We start from the raw sequence: 19758 nt of genomic DNA, 5'->3' as shown, positions 1-19758 counted from the left end.
ACACATATACATACATGCGCACAATGGAATGTTACTCAGCCATCAAAAAAATGAGATCATTTGCAACAACGTGATGGAACTAGAGGGTATCATGTTAAGCGAAATAAGAAAGACAACTGTCATATGATTTCACTCATGGGTGGAATTTAAGAAACAAAACAGAGGAACTTAGAGGAAGAGAGGAAAAATAAAACAGGATGAAATCCTGTTAATGATAGGAAACAAGCTGAGGGTTGCTGGAAGGATGCGGTAACTGGGTGATGGGCATTAAGGAGGGCACATGATGTAATGAGCATGGGTGTTACATGCAACTGATGAATCACTGAACTCTACCCCTGAAACTAATAATACATTATATGTTAATTAATTGAATTAAAATAAAATAAAATAAAATAAAATAAAATAAAATAAAATAAAATAAAATAAAATAAAATAAAAAGCAGGGCAGGGGTTTGTGCTCTGCCCACAGCAGCATGTGACCACAGGCAAGTTAACCTTCACAGGGAGCTAGTCTCCTCATCTGTAAGGTGGAAAGCCACCATGTGACAGTGTTTGGAGATATAACGAGATGTGTCACGTGCCCAGAAGAGGACACACAGAACAATATACTGAATGCTGGATTGACAGCAGGGCAGTGGGAAAAAATATATCCCCTTGGAACCAGGGACAGCAATGGGCAGGAATGCTGGAAGATAGTGTGACTGCACTCTCTGTGGAGGGTCAGGGCTAGAAGTGCAGAGGTCACGCCTGTGGTGGTTCTTCATGTCAACCCCAAGGGAACCTGGGCGGGGGAGAAATGGAATGAAAGTAGCCCCTGGGGCAAGGGCAAGGGAGAAGAGAGTCCAGGCCTTCTGTGGCTGTTCCTTTCCAGGATCTAGCCCTGCAGCATATTTGGATGCTTTCAGACCTGACCAGCATTGCCCAAACCTTTGGCTGTCTCTGTGTTCCTACCTATGGGACAGGCCTTTCCAGTGGCCCACCCCTCGAACTAGGACAGGGGGTAGGACCAATCATCCCTCCCTGAGCATGTGCTGTGCACAAGGCTGGGAGAATGGCTCTGCTGGCAAGACCAGGCAGTAAGCTTCCTTCTGCACCTGCTCATACCAGACTTTGGGCCTTTCTTGGGTCTCACCGAACATAGTAGGGGCTTTCTACTGCTCTCAGGATCAAGTCGTACCCCTGGCTGGGCCTACCTCCTTAGCAGCCTCTGTAGCTTTGTCACCTCTCTAGCCTTTGCTCACAGTGCTTTGAGAACCTAGTGTCTCCTTCCGTCCCTAGAACGCAGCTCCTCTCTGCCTCAGGCCCTTTGCACACACTGTTATCCATTCCCAGAATGTTCTTGCACCAACCAGGCCAAACTTGTCCCCTACCCCAAGCTCAGCTGAAATGTTACTGTCCCCATCTTCCCCGACCACTCACAACTTGAACAGCTCCCAACCCCATTATGCTTTCTCTGCACTTCCTTCCCCCCTCTGACCTGGCATCTCTACAATCTCTAACAATGCCAGAGTCTGTGGGATTAATTCCTAAAGGTCCATGTCACCCTCTAGGCTATGAACTTCCAAAGGCAGAGACTTACCCTGTTTGTGCCACTGTAACTCAGTTGAGAACATGGGCTCTAATCTAGAAGGGTAGAGGATGCTCCTCTACCGCCGTCTACCTCCCGTACTGTTTCCAGACACACAGAAAAGTCCCCATTTCAAATCCTTTAATGGAGAGGATGTCAGCAAGATGGTGGAATGGGGATGGGGTCGTTGTTACCCTATGGAAATATTAAAAAAAATTAGGACTGGCTAAAATATTTTATGAATTCTGAAAAACAAAGACCTATAGATCTGTAAGCAAATACCTAACCAAGAAGTCACATTCAGAATGGTAGGAAGTTCTGTGGTGTTCATCTACCCTTGCCCCACTCCTCCCTACACAGTACGGTCTAATGGCAGCAGCAGCCCAGTGTCCATCTCCTTCCATCAAACTGAAGGGAACAGGGCAACATCCTAACCTGTCTTGGGGCTGCCTGAGAGAAGTCTATTTTGCTTTACTTAGAACTCAGAGCTCAGATGGGGGAAAACCGCGGAAGGCAGACTTTCTTGTGATAGAGTGTGACCACAGACCCACACATGCTTGGGGAAAAGGCTGGGGTGTGTGTGGGAGAAGAAACAACAGAACATCAAAGGCCTAAGAAGGAGCATGACTGAAACCGCTGGAGAAATTAAGGCATTTGAAAGCAGCTACTGGGTACCTGGGTGGCTCAGTGGGTTAAGCATCTGCCTTCAGCTCAGGTCATGATCCTGAGGTCCTGGGATCAAGTTCTGCATCGGGCTCCCTGGTCAGCAGGGAGTCTGCTTCTCTCCCCCCCCTTGCTCCTCCCTCCTGCTCATGCTCTCTGTCAAATAAATAAAATCTTTAAAATAAATAAAAGCAGCCATAATATACGGAGGGAATTGAAACTAACACACATAGGCCCACGCAACACATGTTCAGGAAAAATCCTGAGAAGATCTTAAGCCTCTGCCTTGGGCTGACTCCAAGGCTCAGATATACCCCACTAAGTAGCAAAAGTCTTTCATGCCTTAGAACCAGTCTGCAAATACTGGGAGAGGTGGCTGTTTTCTCAAATGCTCAATTTTTCAATGACAACGAGGATCACCAGGCATATAAAGAAACAGAAAAAGATGGCCCATTCAAAGGGAAGAAAAGATAGCAGAAACTGTCCTGGAAAAAACACAGGCATTGGATGTACCAGATGAAGACTTAAATGTCTCATGTATGCTGAAAGAGCTAAAGAAAACACAAAATTGAAAGAAATTAGGAAATTATATAGGACAACAAAATAAGAATATCAATGAAGACATTAAAATTGTAAAAAGGAACCAAACAAATTGTGGGGCTTAAAAGTACAGTAACTGTATTGAAAAATTCATGAAGGAGTTTAACAGCAAATCTGAGCAGAAGACTGAGTGAACTTGAATATGTCATTAAAATTACTGAGTCAGGGGCATCTGGGTGGCTCAGTTGGTTAAGTGTCTGTCTTTGGCTCAGGTCATGATCTCAGGGTCCTAGGATTAAGCCCCACATCAGGCTCCTGCTCAACACAGAGCTTGCTTCTCCCTCTCCCTCTACTTGTTGCTCCCCTGCTTGTGCAGGGAGTAAAAGACATAAGCAAACAGAGCCCAAGGGATTTATGCCACACCATAAGGGACCAACAGGCACATTATAGGAGTCTCAGAAGAGAAGAGAGACAGAAATAATGGTTGAACTCCAAAAAAGGTAAACCTAGAGACTCATGCTGAGAAACATTATAATCAAATTGGTGAAAGCCAGAGGGGGGAAAAAAAAAGGGAATCTTGAAAGCAGCTAGAGAAATGTACAAAGGATCTTTAATAAGATTACCAACTTATTTCTCAGCAGAAATTTTGGAGACCAGAAAGCAGTGGAATGATATATTCAAATTGCTGAAAGAAAAAAAAATCTGTCATCTGAGAATTTTGTATTCAATAAAACTGTCCTTCAAAAATGAAGGTGAAATTAAGGCATTCCTAAATAAATAAAAGCTGAGGGTGTTCATTACCAAGAGACCTACCCTATAACAAATGGTAAAGGCTGAAATGAAAGGATGCAGGACAGTAACTGAAAGCCATGAGAAAACATAAAGATCTCCAGTAAAGTTAAATACATGAACAAATACAAGAACCAGTACTACTATACATTTGGTTTGTAACTCCACTTTTTATTTTCTTCAAGATTTAAAAGACAAATGCTGTGACATCAAAAACATAAATTAGGGAGACCATACAGATATATAGGAACAGTTATCATATGTAATTTGAGTTAAGCTGGGATAATATTTAGAATAGACTGTAATAATTTTAGGATATTACAGGGGATCCCTGGGTGGCGCAGCGGTTTAGCACCTGCCTTTGGCCCAGGGCGCGATCCTGGAGACCCGGGATCGGGTCCCACGTCAGGCTCCCGGTGCATGGAGCCTGCTTCTCCCTCTGCTTGTGTCTCTGCCTCTCTCTCTCTCTGTGTGACTATCATAAATAAAAAAATTAAAAAAAAATTAAAAAAAGGGATATTATAGGTAACATCTGTTGTAACCACAAAGAAAAAACGTAGAAATATATACAAAAGGAAATGAGAAGGGAATCAATACTATCCCTACAAAAAAAAAAAAAAAAAAAAACAAATACAAAGGAAGGCAATAATGGAGAAAATGAAGGACAAAAAGGGCTAAGACACATAGTATAAATCTTTCGCCTTTTACTAAAGATTTCCGTGGAGAGAAAAAGGGCTAAGACATACACAAAATAAAATGGCAAAAGTAGTCTTTTCTTGTTAATACTTAAATGTAAAAGGATGAAACTCCCCAACCACGATACAGAGAGTAGCTGAATGGATTAAAAAACAAGATCCAACCATATGCCTCTACAAGAGACCTGAGATCTAAGGGCCCATAGAGACTTATAGTAAAAGAATGAAAAAAGATTCCATGAAAAGAGTAACCAAAAGAGAGCAGAATGGTTATACTAACATCACACAAAACATGGTTATACTAACATCACACAAAACAGAGCCTATGTCAAAAACTATCACAAAAAATAAAGACACTGTATAATGATAAAAGGGTTGTCACCAGTAAAATATAAACTATAAACGTATACACCAGAGGTCCTAAATATATGAAGCAAACAGTACTGAAAGGAGAAATAGACAGTTGTGCAATAAAGGTAGGAGAACTCAATATCCTGCTTTCAATAAAGGATAGAAAAATCAGACAGAGATGAATAAGGCAATAAGAGACTTGAACAGTATAAAGACTGAGAGGGCCTGACAGGCACATATTGACCACCCAACAACAGCAGAATACACGATCCTCTCAAATGCACATGGAACATCCTTCAGGATAGATGACATAACAGGCTACACACTATGTCTCAATATGTTTTAAAAGATCACAATCAAAGTGTATTTTCTGACCACAATGGAATAAAACTAGAAGTCAACAAGAGAAGGAAAGCTGGAAAATTCCCAAACATATGGAAACTAAAAACCACACTCTTTAACAACCAATCGGTCATAAAAGGAATCAAAAGGGAAATCAGAAAAGATCTTGTGACAAGTGAAAATGAAAATACAACATTTCAAAACTTATGAAATGCAGTGAAAGCAGTACCAATAGGGAAAATTATACCTGTAAATGATTACATTAAAAGAGAAATTTCAGGACGCCTGGGTGGCTCAGGGGTTGATTGTCTGCCTTCGGCACAGGGTGTGATCCTGGAGTCCCGGGACTGAGTCCCACATGGGGCACCCTGCATGGAGCTTGCTTCTCTCTCTGCCTATGTATCTGCCTCTCTCTGTGTGTCTCTCATGAATAAATAAATAAAATCTTAAAAAAAAAAAAAGAAATTTCAAACCGACTAAAAAATGTTAAATTTTTATTTACTTATTTTTTTAAAGTAGGCTCCATGCCCAGCATGGAGCACAAAATGGGGCTTGAACTCACAACCCTGAGATCAAGACCTGAGTGGAGTTCAAAAGTTGGATGCTTAACTGATTGAGCCACTCAGGCATCCCGAAAAAGAACAAATTAGACACAAAGCTAGAAGAAAGGAAACAATAAAAATTAAAGAAGGATAAATAGAAGATAGAAAAACAATAGAGAAAAGTCCATGAAACTAAGAGTTGTTTCTTTGAAAAGATCACCATAACTGAAACATTTAGCTACACTATGAAATAAAGAGAGAAGATTCAAATTTAACTAAAATCAGAAATGAAAAGATGGAACATTACTACTGATTTTATAGAATGAAAATGGTTATGAGAGTATTATAACAGTTGTAAACCAAGAAACTGGATAACCTAGATGAAATCAACAAATTCCTAGAAACACACAACCTACAAAGAGGAATTATGAAGAAATAAAAAAAAATCTAAAGATCTATAACTAGTAAGGAGGCTAAATCAGTAATCAAAAATCTCCCAACAAAGAAAAGCCCTGGACCAAATAAATACTGATTTGTTGGTCACTACTGATTTTACCAAACATTTGAAGAATTCCAAAATCTTCCCAAAAAATGAAAAGGGACCACTTCTTAACTCATTCTATGAGGTCAGCATTACCCTAAAACCAAAGCCAGACAAAGACACTAAAAGAAAATACAGACCATTATTCCTTATGAATAGTGACGCAGGATGAAAAGTGATTTATCCTTGACAAATAGCAGGAAACTGAATTCAATAGCAAAGGGCCCAAGTGGGGTTTATTCCTGGAATGCAAGGATGGTTCAAGATTTGAAAACCTATCAAAGCAAATATATCGCATTAACATAATAAAGGAGACACCTGGGTGGCTCAGTAGATTAAGCCTCCCAACTCTTGATTTCAGCTCAGATCATGATCTTGGGGTCATGAAATCCCACCCTGCATCAGACTCTGCACTTAGCATGGAGTCTGCCTGTCCCTCTCCCTCTGCTCCTCCCCCAGCTCTCTCTCTCTCTCTCTCTCTCACACACACACACACACACACTCTCTCTCTCTCTCTTTCTCTAAAGAAAATAAGTTTAAAAAAAATAAAATCTTAAAAAAATGCCAGAATACAGGGGGAAAATCCATATGATCATTTCAGTTGATGCAGGAAAAACATTTAATAAAACCCAATACCTTTTCATTATGAAAACAACAAACAGGATAGAAGGAAACTACCTCAACATAATAAAGGCCATATATGCAAATCCAATAGCTAACATCATACTCAATGGAAAGACTGAAAACTTTTACTTTAAAATCACGAACAAGAAGGATGTCTGTTTCCAACACTTCCATTCAACACAGTATTGGAAGTTCTAGGCAGACCAATTAGGAAAGAGAAGAAATAAAAGGCATCCAAACTGGGAAGGAAGAAGTAAAATTATCCATTCATTGATCACATGATCTTCCATGCAGAAAACCCTACAGATTCCATTGGAAAGGAAAATAACTGTTAGCACAAATAAATTCAATAAGGTTACAGGATACAATATTGACACACAAAAATCAGTTGTTTCTATCCATTATAATGAACAATTTGAAAAAGAAATTAAGAAAACAATTCTATTTACAATTACATCAAAAAGAATAAAATACGTAAGAATAGAGTTAACCAAGGAGGTGAAAGATTTATACCCTGAACACTACAAAACATAGCTGAGAGAAAATTAAGTGTCAGATAAATGGAAAGATATCATCTGTTCATGGACTGGAAAATTTAATACTGATTAAGGCAGCAATACTTTTATAGTGGTCCCCAGATTCAATGCAATTCCTATCAAAATCCAAACAACCTTTTTTTTTTCTTTGCAGAGACAGGAAAAAAAAAAACCAACAACAACCACCTAAAATTCATAAGGAATCTCAAGGGACCACAAGTTACAAATCAGTCTTGAAAAAGAACAAAGTGGGAGGCCTTATACTTCCTGAGTTCAAAACATATTATAAAGCTACAGTAATTAACAACTTGTGGTAGTGGTATACAGACACAAAGACCAATGGAACAGAACAGAGAGCCCAGAAATAAACCTTCACGTACACGGTAAAATGATCTTTGACAAGAGTACCAAGACTGTTCATGAGGGAAAGGGCAGTCTCTTTAACAAATACTCCTGGGAAAACTGGATATCCATTTACAAAAGACTGAAGTTGAATCCTTATCTTACACCATATACAGAAATTAACCCAAAATCAATCCAAAATGGATCAAAAACCTAACTAAAAAAACCTGAAACAAAACTCCTAGAAGAAAATACAGTAGAAAAGCTTTGTGACATTAAATTTGGCAATGATTTTTTGGATGAGTACCAGAAGCAAGAACAGGACAAGAAAAGTGAAAACAGAAAAATGGGACAAAAAAATTAAAAACTTTATACATCAATGGACACGAACCACAGAAAGAAGAAAGGCAACACAGGATGGGAGGACATATTTGCAAATCTTATCTGATCAGGGATTAATATCTGGAATACAGAGAACTTAAACTCAACAAACAAAAAAAAAACCAAACAACCTAATTCATAAGTGAGCAAAGCATCTGGATACACACCTCTTTAAAGATATACAAATGGACAAGAAGCAATATAAAAAGATGCTCAACAGCACTCATCATTAGATGTGTAAAACCACAAGATGCCTGGGTGGCTCAGTGGTTGAGTTTCTGCCTTCGGCTCAGGGTGTGATCCCAGAGTCCCAGGATCTAGTCCAGCATCAAGCTCCCTATAGGGAACCTGCTTCTCCCTCTGCCTATGTCTTTGCCTCTCTCTCTGTGTCCCTCATGAATAAATAAAATCTTTTAAAAAAAATGTGCAAAACCACAATGACGTATCATCTCACACCCATTAGGATAGCCACTATATTAAAAACAACAACAACAACAAAAATAACAAGTGTTGGAAAGGATGTGGAGAAATTAGAACCTCTGTGAGATTATAAAACAGTTGGAGAATAGTATGGAGGTTCCTCAAAAACTAAAAACAGAATCACCATATTGATCCAACAGTCTCATTTCTGGGTATATATCAGAAAAAGAATTGAAAGCAGGGTCTTGAAGAGATACTTGCATACCCAGGTTCACTGCCACATTATTCATAATAGCCAAGAGACAGAAATAGCCCAAAAGTCCATTGATAGGTGAATGAATAAAGAAAATGTGGTGTACACACACAATGGATTTTTAGTCTTAAAAAGGAAGGAAACTGACACATGCTACAACATGGATGAACCTGAAGATACTATGCTAAATGAAATAAGCCAGTCACAACTCAATAAATATTCACCTTATATGAATTACCTAGGGTAGTCAAATCCACAGTGACAGAGAGAATAGTAGTTCCAGGGGTTGGGGTAAGACACGGAATGAAGAGCATTAATGAAGAATGAAGAGTTTAATGAGTGCAGAGATTCAGTTTTGGAAGATCTAAAAAAGTTCTGGAGATGGAGGAGTGTGATGGTATGACAATGTGAATATAATGAATGCCACTGAACTGTATATTTGAAATTGTTGAAATGGTAATTCTTATGTTATGTATATTTTATCACAAGAAAAAAATTCTTTAATGGCTCTGAGGACAGGTAGGTAACATAAATAAGTTCTGTGGGCACAGGACTAAAGGCAGTGTTGGGGGAGAAGGAGAAGGGCTGAGCCGGCTCATCACATCAAAGGTTTCAAAGTTTCAGTCCTGTCTCACTCTCTTGACAACAGCAACAGATCATGCTTTACTGAGATTCCTTCTGCCTTAAACATTTCTTTTTTTTTTTTAAAGATCGTGTTCTGCTGGTTCTTTCTTCATACCGCTATAAAATCTACCCAAGATACTTACCGCCACTCTGAACCCTGGCAACTAAAGGCTTCTCTCTTGGGTTCTTTGGTGCTCTACACACTTCTACTCCCTGAGTAAGCAGTATGTGGAGTTATTTATTTGAGCCTTCCCTCTAGTTAGTTTAGAGGGAAGCAGGGGCCAGCTCCATCATCCTGGGTCTTCCAACCCCAACACAAGGCCAGAGCCCAGCAGCCATTCAGTCAATAGTTGCTGTTAAAGGAGGCTAGCTGATGGCTTAGCAACTCACCTGTAGTCAGGGAAAGATGGAACCATCAACAATGCTTCAGGATCCAGATGATGGCCACCAACAGAAGTAGGCATTTGGAAAGGGGCAATTTGGGCAGGAGACAACAATGACCAGGTTTTCAGCATGTTAAGTTTGAAATGACAGCAGGACATTTGGTCAGAAATGGAGCTGACCCTTGTGAGATAGCAGGTTTGGGGTTGGGACCTGGGAAATTGGGCACGAAGGGGTATAAGCTAAGGTCAGGAGTGAAGAAATCAAGGACAGAGAGAAGACCCAGGAACGAGCAGAGGCTGAGATGTAACCTGGGGAATGCTCAATCCTAGGCATCTAGCGCTCACTCTAGAACTAGTCCTCTCATAGGCCTCCTTTCATTAGGTTACTGTATCCCAGAGTTTTCCATCGCTAAGAGATCATTAAACAAAAAGGTATTTATAGACAATGTTTGAAAGCAGCTATTTCTAAGGATGAACAATAAGGACACAAAAGTAATACTAACATCTTACAACTCTGACAGCGTAAGATGTTTCTTACAACTCTGACAGTGTAAGATGTTAAGACCCCTCTTTTTTTCTTTTCTTTTTTTTTTTTTGCTTGCTTTCCTGTTCCTTGCAACCAGTGGGCCAGTGCAGCACAGTTATTAAGACCCTTTTACATAATCAACTTTTGTCTTGTTCAATGTTAGTTTAAGAACCATGACCTACATGATCAGATTAACAGGTGATATACCAAATTTTGAGGCAAAAGTTGCTTTTTATTAAACTAAAAAAATTATCCCTTACATAAGCTATATCCTGTTAGCAGAGGCTCTCAAGGCTGGCACTTATACCACACAACAGGCAACAACTTATTATCATACAACAGCGCCAAGGCCCAGAAATATTTGAAAACAGACTTGTCTGTAATCACACAGCTGGCATGTGGTAAGGTACAGACAAGACTTTCTGGCTTCTGTCTCCACATCAAATGTGCTCCATCACTTCACTTTCCCTATTAATGTTAAGACTACTTCAGACAACCAAAAAAATACATGAAGTTACATGCCTATAATCGTTACAGTTATACACCAACAAGCTCAGCATAACATAAACAGTCCAAACAGAAAATAACATTTAGGGAGCACAGAGCCAGGAACAACCTGGCTCCATGACCTGGAGGCCCAAACCTAAAGGCCAGTTTCACTTCACTGAATTAAGGTAATACTAAGTAATACTAAGACTATAAGATAATTTACGAAGGGGCAAATCGCATTTCCATGGGCACCACTAACACCACAGTGTAAATATGTCGATCAGGTCCTCCCTAGAGGTCCACTCAGGACCTGAATTGTTATTCAGTTTGATTTTTGTCCTTTAAAGAGAGAGAGTCTAGAACAAGGCTATCAGGCAGAGAATAGGGAGTAGGCTGGGGCACAAAGGTCAACAGAGGTTTGGCTTGGTAAGCCTTGCTCCCAGCTAGCTTTCTAGGAGCTGGGGAAGGTAGGTGGCTCTTGGAACATAAGCTCTATCTGATTTGGATCAGTGGCTAATCTGTTGGCCAGTTTCTTCAAGGTTTTCAGTTAAGTACACAAAAGAGCCATACATGCAAAATGACCACCACATATGCTGAAAACCTATCCAAAATTAAACATTAACAAACCACTACTTACTCTCCTGGTAGGTTTAAATGGGCTTTTATCTCTTTCTCTGAGAAAAAAAAAAGGATACATACATGAGTCAGCCCAGTTAACACCACCAGTTGTTTCCTTTTCACAAGACAGAGTGGGCGGGGAAGCTCTTGCAGATCTCTTTACATGGCTGTCCCCCTCTGGTTTTTCATGCGAGGTTCCACAAGGGAGAGACATCATATTAGACAACTGATGCTTATGAGGGCAGGGAGAGTGGGACAGAAAACAATTCCTGGATTTATACTACTACGCTCCCCCCCCCTCCCCCACCCCTTAGCCTTGTTCATGTATTGGTAGGGTCAACAGAACAACCTCCCCAGGACAAACCCTCACCCCTCATCCATCATGGCTCTTGCAGTGGGTCAGAAAGCCCTTGTAATCACAGTTGCTATTCACCCGTCCGGAAGGAACCTCAAGTTTCAGATTCCCTCACTGAGGGGCTATGGGCTAGGGCCTACACAGGATCCTGAAGGATGGAGGATGTGGGGCTTGGTATGCATGATCCTGGGATGAGTCTGGAAGGACAACTGGAGCTACCCTGAACTTCTGGGTGACTTACCCCTTTTGAGTGGATGCCCGGGATATGGGGGGCTGTGCCCATCATGATCTACAAAAACAATCCAGGTTTTCTTCCAGCCTTTAAAACCATTCTATGGCTCCTAGCTGAACTTAAGATAACCACTACCTTTCCCGCAAGGGCCCCCTGCTCATCTCTCCCTTCCCTTTTACTCTCTCGACTCTTCCTTCAGGGCTTTCCACTGAAGGGCGTGGAGCCCGGTGTCCAGCTGTCCACTCAGGGCCTCTCTCTGGAGCACTGCTGGCCCCCACCTCGAGCGCCCCGTGAGCTCTCCTGGGCGCGCAGCAATCCCAGAACTTACTGTCCCTGCATGTGCTGCCCTGTCAGAGGACACGGTCTTGTCTCGGCCGCTACCCGGGCTCCCTCACTGGGCCGCCCGTCCTTTGCCTACTGGACCTCATGCAACCGGCCCAGCGATGAGAACAGGTCGGCCAAGCCGAGGGCAGGAGCGCGGCAGGAGGGCAGCAGGGTCCCTGCGGCCCGCCCACCGCCTCCAGGACACTCACGGGTCGGCAGAGTCGCGTCCGGGGCGACTGCAGGAGCCCGGACGGGACGGCAGGAACGACCCCGAGGCGCCTGCGGGCCCCGCCGCTGGAGACCGAGGAGCCGGCAGCTGTAGGGGTCCGCACCCCGCGGCCCCGACCCCTGCACTCGAGCCCTCCCCCCAGCGCCCCGCCAGCCCCGCGCACCCCCGGCCCGCCCTTACCCTGCAGTCCCCTCCGCCCCTCCGCGGAGGGAGTTCCGTTTCCCGGGAGCGGGAGGGCGACCGAGGAACCTTCGCAGCTCCAGCTCCCGGCCGGCGCGACCACGGCCTCCGCCCACAGGCCGCTCGCGGGCGGAGCCTGGAGCCTGGGCCCCGCCCACGTGCACGGCGCGTCCCGGGGAGGGCGGAGCCGGGCGTTGGGGCCCGCGCTGGCGCGGCGTATGGGCGGGGCCTGGGGAGCCCCGGTGCGCAGGCGCGGCGTATGGGCGGGGCCTGGGGAGCCCCGGTGCGCAGGCGCGGCGTGTGGGCGGGGCCTGGGGAGCCCCGGTGCGCAGGCGCGGCCGTGGTTTTCGCGCTGCTGGGTCGCGTGGTTTAGTTTCAGGGGCGGCTGCTGGTCAGCTGGGCCTGAGGTCTTGGCCGCCGTGGCCTTCAGTGCCGCAGTGCGGCCCCGCCGGCTGCGTTCCGCTCCTGTCCCAGCTCCAGGGGTCCCTCTGCGCGGCAGACCGTGCTGTGCTTACCCCCATGACCTCACCACCTGCCTTGAGCAGCCGTGAACTTCCCTGGGGTCCTTGCACACCTGGAGCACCCCCACTCCCCACAAGCTGGTACGTGATAGAAAATGCAATTACAGCAGGATGGGTGCGCGGCGAATCCCCTGTTCTCGACCCCCATTTTCCTGACTCACAGGAGTTGCCGAGGTGGCCGGGTCCTGACTTGGGTCAGCCGTCCACGCAGGCCCCAGCTTACGGGAGGGTCACGGGACTGGGTCTTCCCAGGTGTCCTCCACTCAGTCCCCGTGGCTGTGCCCGGCGGGAGCTGCCTGCCCGCTTCCCTGCGGCTGCGCTGCCCTGCGGCGGTGGCGTGTGCCTCCTTCACCGGGCCAAACCGCTGAAATTTGTTTTATACAGCAGTTTGCTCATATGGTCCTTTGTTCCAGTTGCTTGCTATTATGAATAATGCTACAGGATCCTGGAGGATATTACTGTGTGCGTGCGTGGGTATATCTTATAGGAAAAATTCTTAGAATTTCTATGGTAAAGGATGTGTCCCCTCAGCCCTTTTTCTTTTTTTTTTTCTTTCTTTTTTTAATATAAATTTATTTTTTATTGGTGTTCAATTTGTCAACATATAGAATAACACCCAGTGCTCATCCCATCAAGTGCCCCCCTCAGTGCCCGTCACCCAGTCACCCCCACCCCCGCCCTCCTCCCCTTCCACCCCCCTAATTCGTTTCCCAGAGTTAGGAGTCTCTCTCTCATGTTCTGTCCCTTTTTCTTTAAATATTAGATACATGTGACTAAATTGTTCCTTACACAATGCCCTGACAGATCCACAGTAATGTATAGGAGCGTGGTTTCCCCACGTTTTCACCAGTGAGATCTTTACAAACCTTTGGATCTTTGCCAATTCAACTGTTCTAAGAATTCTCATATACAGTTTCTTTTTTTTTTTTTTTTTTTAATTAAGTTTTATTGGTGTTCAATTTACCAACATACAGAAAAACACCCAGTGCTCATCCCGTCAAGTGTCCACCTCAGTGCCCGTCACCCATTCCCCTCCAACACCCGCCCTCCTCCCCCCTTCCACCACCCCTAGTTCGTTTCCCCGAGTTAGGAGTCTTTATGTTCTGTCTCCCTTCCTTATATTTCCCAACATTTCTTCTCCCTTCCTTTATATTCCCTTTCACTATTATTTATATTCCCCAAATGAATGAGAACATACACTGCTTGTCCTTCTCCGATTGACTTATTTCACTCAGCATAATACCCTCCAGTTCCATCCACGTTGAAGCAAATGGTGGGTATTTGTCGTTTCTAATCGCTGAGTAATATTCCATTGTATACATAAACCACATCTTCTTTATCCATTCATCTTTCGATGGACACCGAGGCTCCTTCCACAGTTTGGCTATTGTGGCCATTGCTGATAGAAACATCGGGGTGCAGGTGTCCCGACGTTTCGTTGCATCTGAATCTTTGGGGTAAATCCCCAACAGTGCAATTGCTGGGTCGTAGGGCAGGTCTATTTTTAACTCTTTGAGGAACCTCCACACAGTTTTCCAGAGTGGCTGCACCAGTTCACATTCCCACCAACAGTGTAAGAGGGTTCCCTTTTCTCCGCATCCTCTCCAACATTTGTTGTTTCCTGCCTTGTTAATTTTCCCCATTCTCACTGGTGTGAGGTGGTATCTCATTGTGGTTTTGATTTGTATTTCCCTGATGGCAAGTGATGCAGAGCATTTTCTCATGTGCATGTTGGCCATGTCCATGTCTTCCTCTGTGAGATTTCTCTTCATGTCTTTTGCCCATTTCATGATTGGATTGTTTGTTTCTTTGCTGTTGAGTTCAATAAGTTCTTTATAGATTTTGGAAACTAGCCCTTTATCTGATATGTCGTTTGCAAATATCCTCTCCCATTCTGTAGGTTGTCTTTTAGTTTTGTTGACTGTATCCTTTGCTGTGCAAAAGCTTCTTATCTTGATGAAGTCCCAATAGTTCATTTTTGCTTTTGTTTCTTTTGCCTTCGTGGATGTATCTTGCAAGAAGTTACTGTGGCCCAGTTCAAAAAGGGTGTTGCCTGTGTTCTCCTCTAGGATTTTGATGGACTCTTGTCTCACATTTAGATCTCTCATCCATTTTGAGTTTATCTTTGTGTATGGTGAAAGAGAGTGGTCCAGTTTCATTCTTCTGCATGTGGATGTCCAATTTTCCCAACACCATTTATTGAAGAGACTGTCTTTCTTCCAATGGATAGTCTTTCCTCCTTTATCGAATATTAGATGACCATACATTTCAGGGTCCACTTCTGGGTTCTCTATTCTGTTCCATTGATCTATGTTTCTATTTTTGTGCCAGTACCACACTGTCTTGATGACCACAGCTTTGTAGTACAACCTGAAATCTGGCATTGTGATGCCCCCAGCTATGGTTTTCTTTTTTAAAATTCCCCTGGCTATTCGGGGTCTTTTCTGATTCCACACAAATCTTAAAATAATTTGTTCTAACTCTCTGAAGAAAGTCCATGGTATTTTGATAGGGATTGCATTAAACGTGTAAATTGCCCTGGGTAACATTGACATTTTCACAATATTAATTCTGCCAATCCATGAGCATGGAATATTTTTCCATCTCTTTGTGTCTTCCTCAATTTCTTTCAGAAGTGTTCTATAGTTTTTAGGGTATAGATCCTTCACCTCCTTGGTAAGGTTTATTCCTAGGTATCTTATGCTTTTGGGTGCAATTGTAAATGGGATTGACTCCTTAATTTCTCTTTCTTCAGTCTCATTGTTAGTGTATAGAAATGCCATTGATTTCTGGGCATTGATTTTGTATCCTGCCACGCTACCAAATTGCTGTATGAGTTCTAGCAATCTTGGGGTGGAGGCTTTTGGGTTTTCTATGTAGAGTATCATGTCATCGGCGAAGAGGGAGAGTTTGACTTCTTCTTTGCCAATTTGAATGCCTTTAATGTCTTTTTGTTGTCTGATTGCTGAGGCGAGGACTTCCAGAACTATGTTGAACAGCAGTGGTGAGAGTGGACATCCCTGTCTTGTTCCTGATCTTAGGGGAAAGGCTCCCAGTGCTTCCCCATTGAGAATGATATTTGCTGTGGGCTTTTCGTAAATGGCTTTTAAGATGTCGAGGAAAGTTCCCTCTATCCCAACACTCTGAAGGGTTTTGATCAGGAATGGATGCTGTATTTTGTCAAATGCTTTCTCTGCATCCAATGAGAGGATCATATGGTTCTTGGTTTTTCTCTTGCTGATATGATGAATCACATTGATGGTTTTACGAGTGTTGAACCAGCCTTGTGTCCCAGGGATAAATCCTACTTGGTCATGGTGAATAATTTTCTTAATGTGTTGTTGGATCCTATTGGCTAGTATCTTGTTGAGAATTTTTGCATCCATGTTCATCAGGGATATTGGTCTGTAATTCTCCTTTTTGGTGGGGTCTTTGTCTGGTTTCGGAATTAAGGTGATGCTGGCCTCATAGAACGAATTTGGCAGTACTCCATCTCTTTCTATCTTTCCAAACAGCTTTAGTAGAATAGGTATGATTTCTTCTTTAAACGTTTGATAGAATTCCCCTGGGAAGCCATCTGGCCCTGGAGTCTTGTGTCTCGGGAGGTTTTTGATGACTGCTTCAATTTCCTCCCTGGTTATTGGCCTGTTCAGGTTTTCTATTTCTTCCTGCTCCAGTTTTGGTAGTTTGTGGCTTTCCAGGAATGCATCCATTTCTTCTAGATTTCCTAATTTATTGGCATACAGCTGTTCATAATATGTTTTTAGAATCGTTTGTATTTCCTTGGTGTTGGTAGTGATCTCTCCTTTCTCATTCATGATTTTATTAATTTGAGTCTTCTCTCTCTTCTTTTTAATAAGGTTCGCTAATGGTTTATCTATCTTATTAATTCTTTCAAAGAACCAACTCCTGGTTCTGTTGATCTGTTCCACAGTTCTTTTGGTCTCGATATCGTTTAGTTCTGCTTGAATTTTAATTAACTGTCTTCTTCTGCTGGGGGTGGGGTCCATTTGTTGCTTTTTCTCTAGTTCCTTTATGTGTAAGGTGAGCTTTTGAATTTGAGTTCTTTCCAGTTTTTGAATGGATGCTTGTATTGCGATGTATTTCCCCCTCAGGACTGCTTTTGCTGCGTCCCAAAGATTTTGAACGGTTGTATCTTCATTCTCATTAGTTTCCATGAATCTTCTCAATTCTTCCTTAATTTCCTGGTTGACCTTTTCATCTTTTAGCAGGATGGTCCTTAACCTCCATGTGTTTGTGGTCCTTCCAAACTTCTTGTTATGATTAAGTTCTAATTTCAAGGCATTATGGTCTGAGAATATACAGGGGACTATCCCGATCTTTTGGTATCGGTTCAGACCCGATTTGTGACCCAGTATGTGGTCTATTCTGGAGAAAGTTCCATGTGCACTTGAGAAGAATGTGTATTCAGTTGAGTTTGGATGTAAAGTTCTGTAGATATCTGTGAAATCCATCTGGTCCAGTGTATCATTTAAAGCTCTCGTTTCTTTGGAGATGTTGTGCTTAGAAGACCTATCTAGTATAGAAAGAGCTAGATTGAAATCACCAAGTATAAGTGTATTATTATCAAAGTATTTCTTCAGTTTGGTTATTAATTGGTTTAAATATTTGGCAGCTCCCACATTTGGGGCATATATATTGAGAATTGTTAAGTCTTCTTGTTGGATAGATCCTTTGAGTATGAGATAGTGTCCCTCTTCATCTCTCACTATAGTCTTCAGGGTAAATTTTAATTTATCTGATATAAGGATGGCTACCCCTGCTTTCTTTTGAGGACCATTTGAATGGTAAATGGTTCTCCAACCTTTTATTTTCAGGTTGTAGGTGTCCTTCTGTCTAAAATGAGTCTCTTGTAGACAGCAAATAGATGGGTCCTGCTTTTTAATCCAGTCTGAAACCCTGCGCCTTTTGATGGGGTCATTAAGCCCATTCACGTTCAGAGTTACTATTGATAGATATGAGTTTAGTGTCATCATATCTATTCAGTCCTTGTTTTTGTGGATTGTTCCACTGAACTTCTTCTTAAAGGGGAGTTTTAAGAGTCCCCCTTAAAATTTCTTGCAGAGCTGGTTTGGAGGTTACATATTCTTTCAGTTCCTGCCTGTCTTGGAAGCTCTTTATCTCTCCTTCCATTTTGAATGAAAGCCTTGCTGGATAGAGTATTCTTGGTTGCATGTTCTTCTCATTTAGGACCCTGAATATATCCTGCCAGCCCTTTCTGGCCTGCCAGGTCTCTGTGGAGAGGTCTGCAGTTACCCTAATATTCCTCCCCATAAAAGTCAGGGACTTTTTTTCTCTTGCTGCTTTAAGGATCTTCTCCTTATCTTTGGAATTTGCAAGCTTCACTATTAAATGTCGAGGTGTTGATCGGGTTTTGTTGATTTTAGGGGGGGATCTCTCTATTTCCTGGATCTGAATGCCTCTTTCCCTTCCCAGATTCGGAAAGTTTTCAGCTAGGATTTGTTCAAATACATATTCTGGCCCTCTGTCCCTTTCGGCGCCCTCGGGAACCCCAATTAAACGTAGGTTTTTCTTCCTCAGGCTGTCATTTATTTCCCTTAATCTATCCTCATGGTCTTTTAATTGCCTGTCTCTTTTTTCCTCAGTTTCCCTCTTTGCCATCAGCTTGTCTTCTATGTCACTCACTCGTTCTTCCACCTCGTCAAGCCTCGTCGTTAGGACTTCTAGCTTGGATTGTATCTCATTTAATTGATTTTTAATTTCTGCCTGATTGGATCTCAATTCTGCAGTCATGAAGTCTCTTGAGTCCTTTATGGTTTTTTCTAGAGCCACCAGTAGCTGTATAATAGTGCTTCTGAATTGGCTTTCTGACATTGAATTGTAATCCATATTTTGTAACTCTGTGGGAGAGAGGGCTGTTTCTGATTCTTTTTTTTGAGGTGAGGTTTTCCTTCTAGTCATTTTGCTCAGTGCAGAGTGGCCAAAAACAAGTTGTATTGGGAAAAGGAGAAAAAGAGAGAGAAGGAAAGAGAAGAGAAAAAGAAAAAAGAGAAAGAAGAAAAAAAAGGGGGGGGTGGGGGACGCAATCAGAAATCAAGAAGAAAGAGAGAAAAGAAAAAAAAAAGCACAAAACAAAACAAAAACAAAACAAAAAAAACACGGGGGAGTATCTTCCGATTCTGTGTTCTTTAAGTCCCTTGACTTCCCCTGGAACTTGTCCTTGTAGCTGGTCTTCTGGGGGAGGGGCCTGCTGTGCTGATTCTCAGGTGTTAGCACTTGGGGGAGCTGCTCTGCCCCTGCCTGGTGCAGGGCTCAGTGGGGGTTGTTCACCCCGTGAGGCCCCGGGAGGAAGCCACAGTGGCGGGGGCAGCTCTGGGACCCTGAAGTCAGCCCCCGCAGTAGCTCCGGGGCTCTCCGTCTGCAGGGCCTGGAGGCTCCCAGGCGGGGCCGCTGATCTGCTCAGTTCCAGGCAGGAGCGTCCTCGCTGTCCTGGGCCCTCCCGGCCTCTGCCTGTCCCGGGGGGAGGCCGGATCCTGGGCTGTGTCCCGGCGCCCTGTGCTCCGGGGCCTGCGCTGTTGGATTCGCGCTCCCGGCGGTGCAGCCTCCTCCGCGGAGCCGCCGCCCGAGCCCCTCCGAGCTGTTCCCGGAGTCGCGCCGCCCCCTCCGGGCTGAGCTTCTTCCTCCGCCCGAGCCGCCGCTGCCGAGCTGT

At 43.3% G+C, this 19758-nt stretch overlaps 2 protein-coding genes and 1 pseudogene across 9 annotated transcripts in view; 2 read left to right on the top strand and 1 right to left on the bottom strand.

Moving 5' to 3' along the window:
* Window positions 1–12756, bottom strand: part of ENTPD6 (ectonucleoside triphosphate diphosphohydrolase 6) — a 45234-nt gene extending 32478 nt beyond the window's left edge. For 2 of the 8 annotated variants that reach the window (XR_011995362.1, XR_011995363.1), the window contains exon 1: window positions 12547–12705. Coding sequence is in view for 2 of the 8 variants with exons in the window: in XM_026016342.2 (XP_025872127.1) it covers window positions 1580–1613 (34 nt within the window). In the remaining 6 variants the exon portion in view is untranslated. Of the gene's footprint in view, window positions 1–1579; window positions 1763–12546 lie in introns of all 8 variants that reach the window. The other 6 variants (XR_011995361.1, XR_011995360.1, XM_026016342.2 and 3 more) reach the window with 6 other exon arrangements.
* On the top strand, window positions 4240–4281 carry LOC112933288 (U5 spliceosomal RNA; annotated as a pseudogene).
* An 88-nt stretch (window positions 12757–12844) lies between the features above and the next one.
* Window positions 12845–19758, top strand: part of VSX1 (visual system homeobox 1) — a 117818-nt gene continuing 110904 nt past the window's right edge. The window contains exon 1 of the mRNA XM_072727394.1: window positions 12845–13148. The gene's annotated coding sequence lies outside the window, so the exon portion shown is untranslated. The remainder of the gene's footprint in view (window positions 13149–19758) is intronic.

Source organism: Vulpes vulpes, chromosome 11, assembly GCF_048418805.1.
Source record: "Vulpes vulpes isolate BD-2025 chromosome 11, VulVul3, whole genome shotgun sequence".
Lineage (NCBI taxonomy): Eukaryota > Metazoa > Chordata > Mammalia > Carnivora > Canidae > Vulpes > Vulpes vulpes.
Note: the sequence above shows the minus strand (reverse complement) of the source record. Positions and strands in the feature narration are given on the sequence as shown.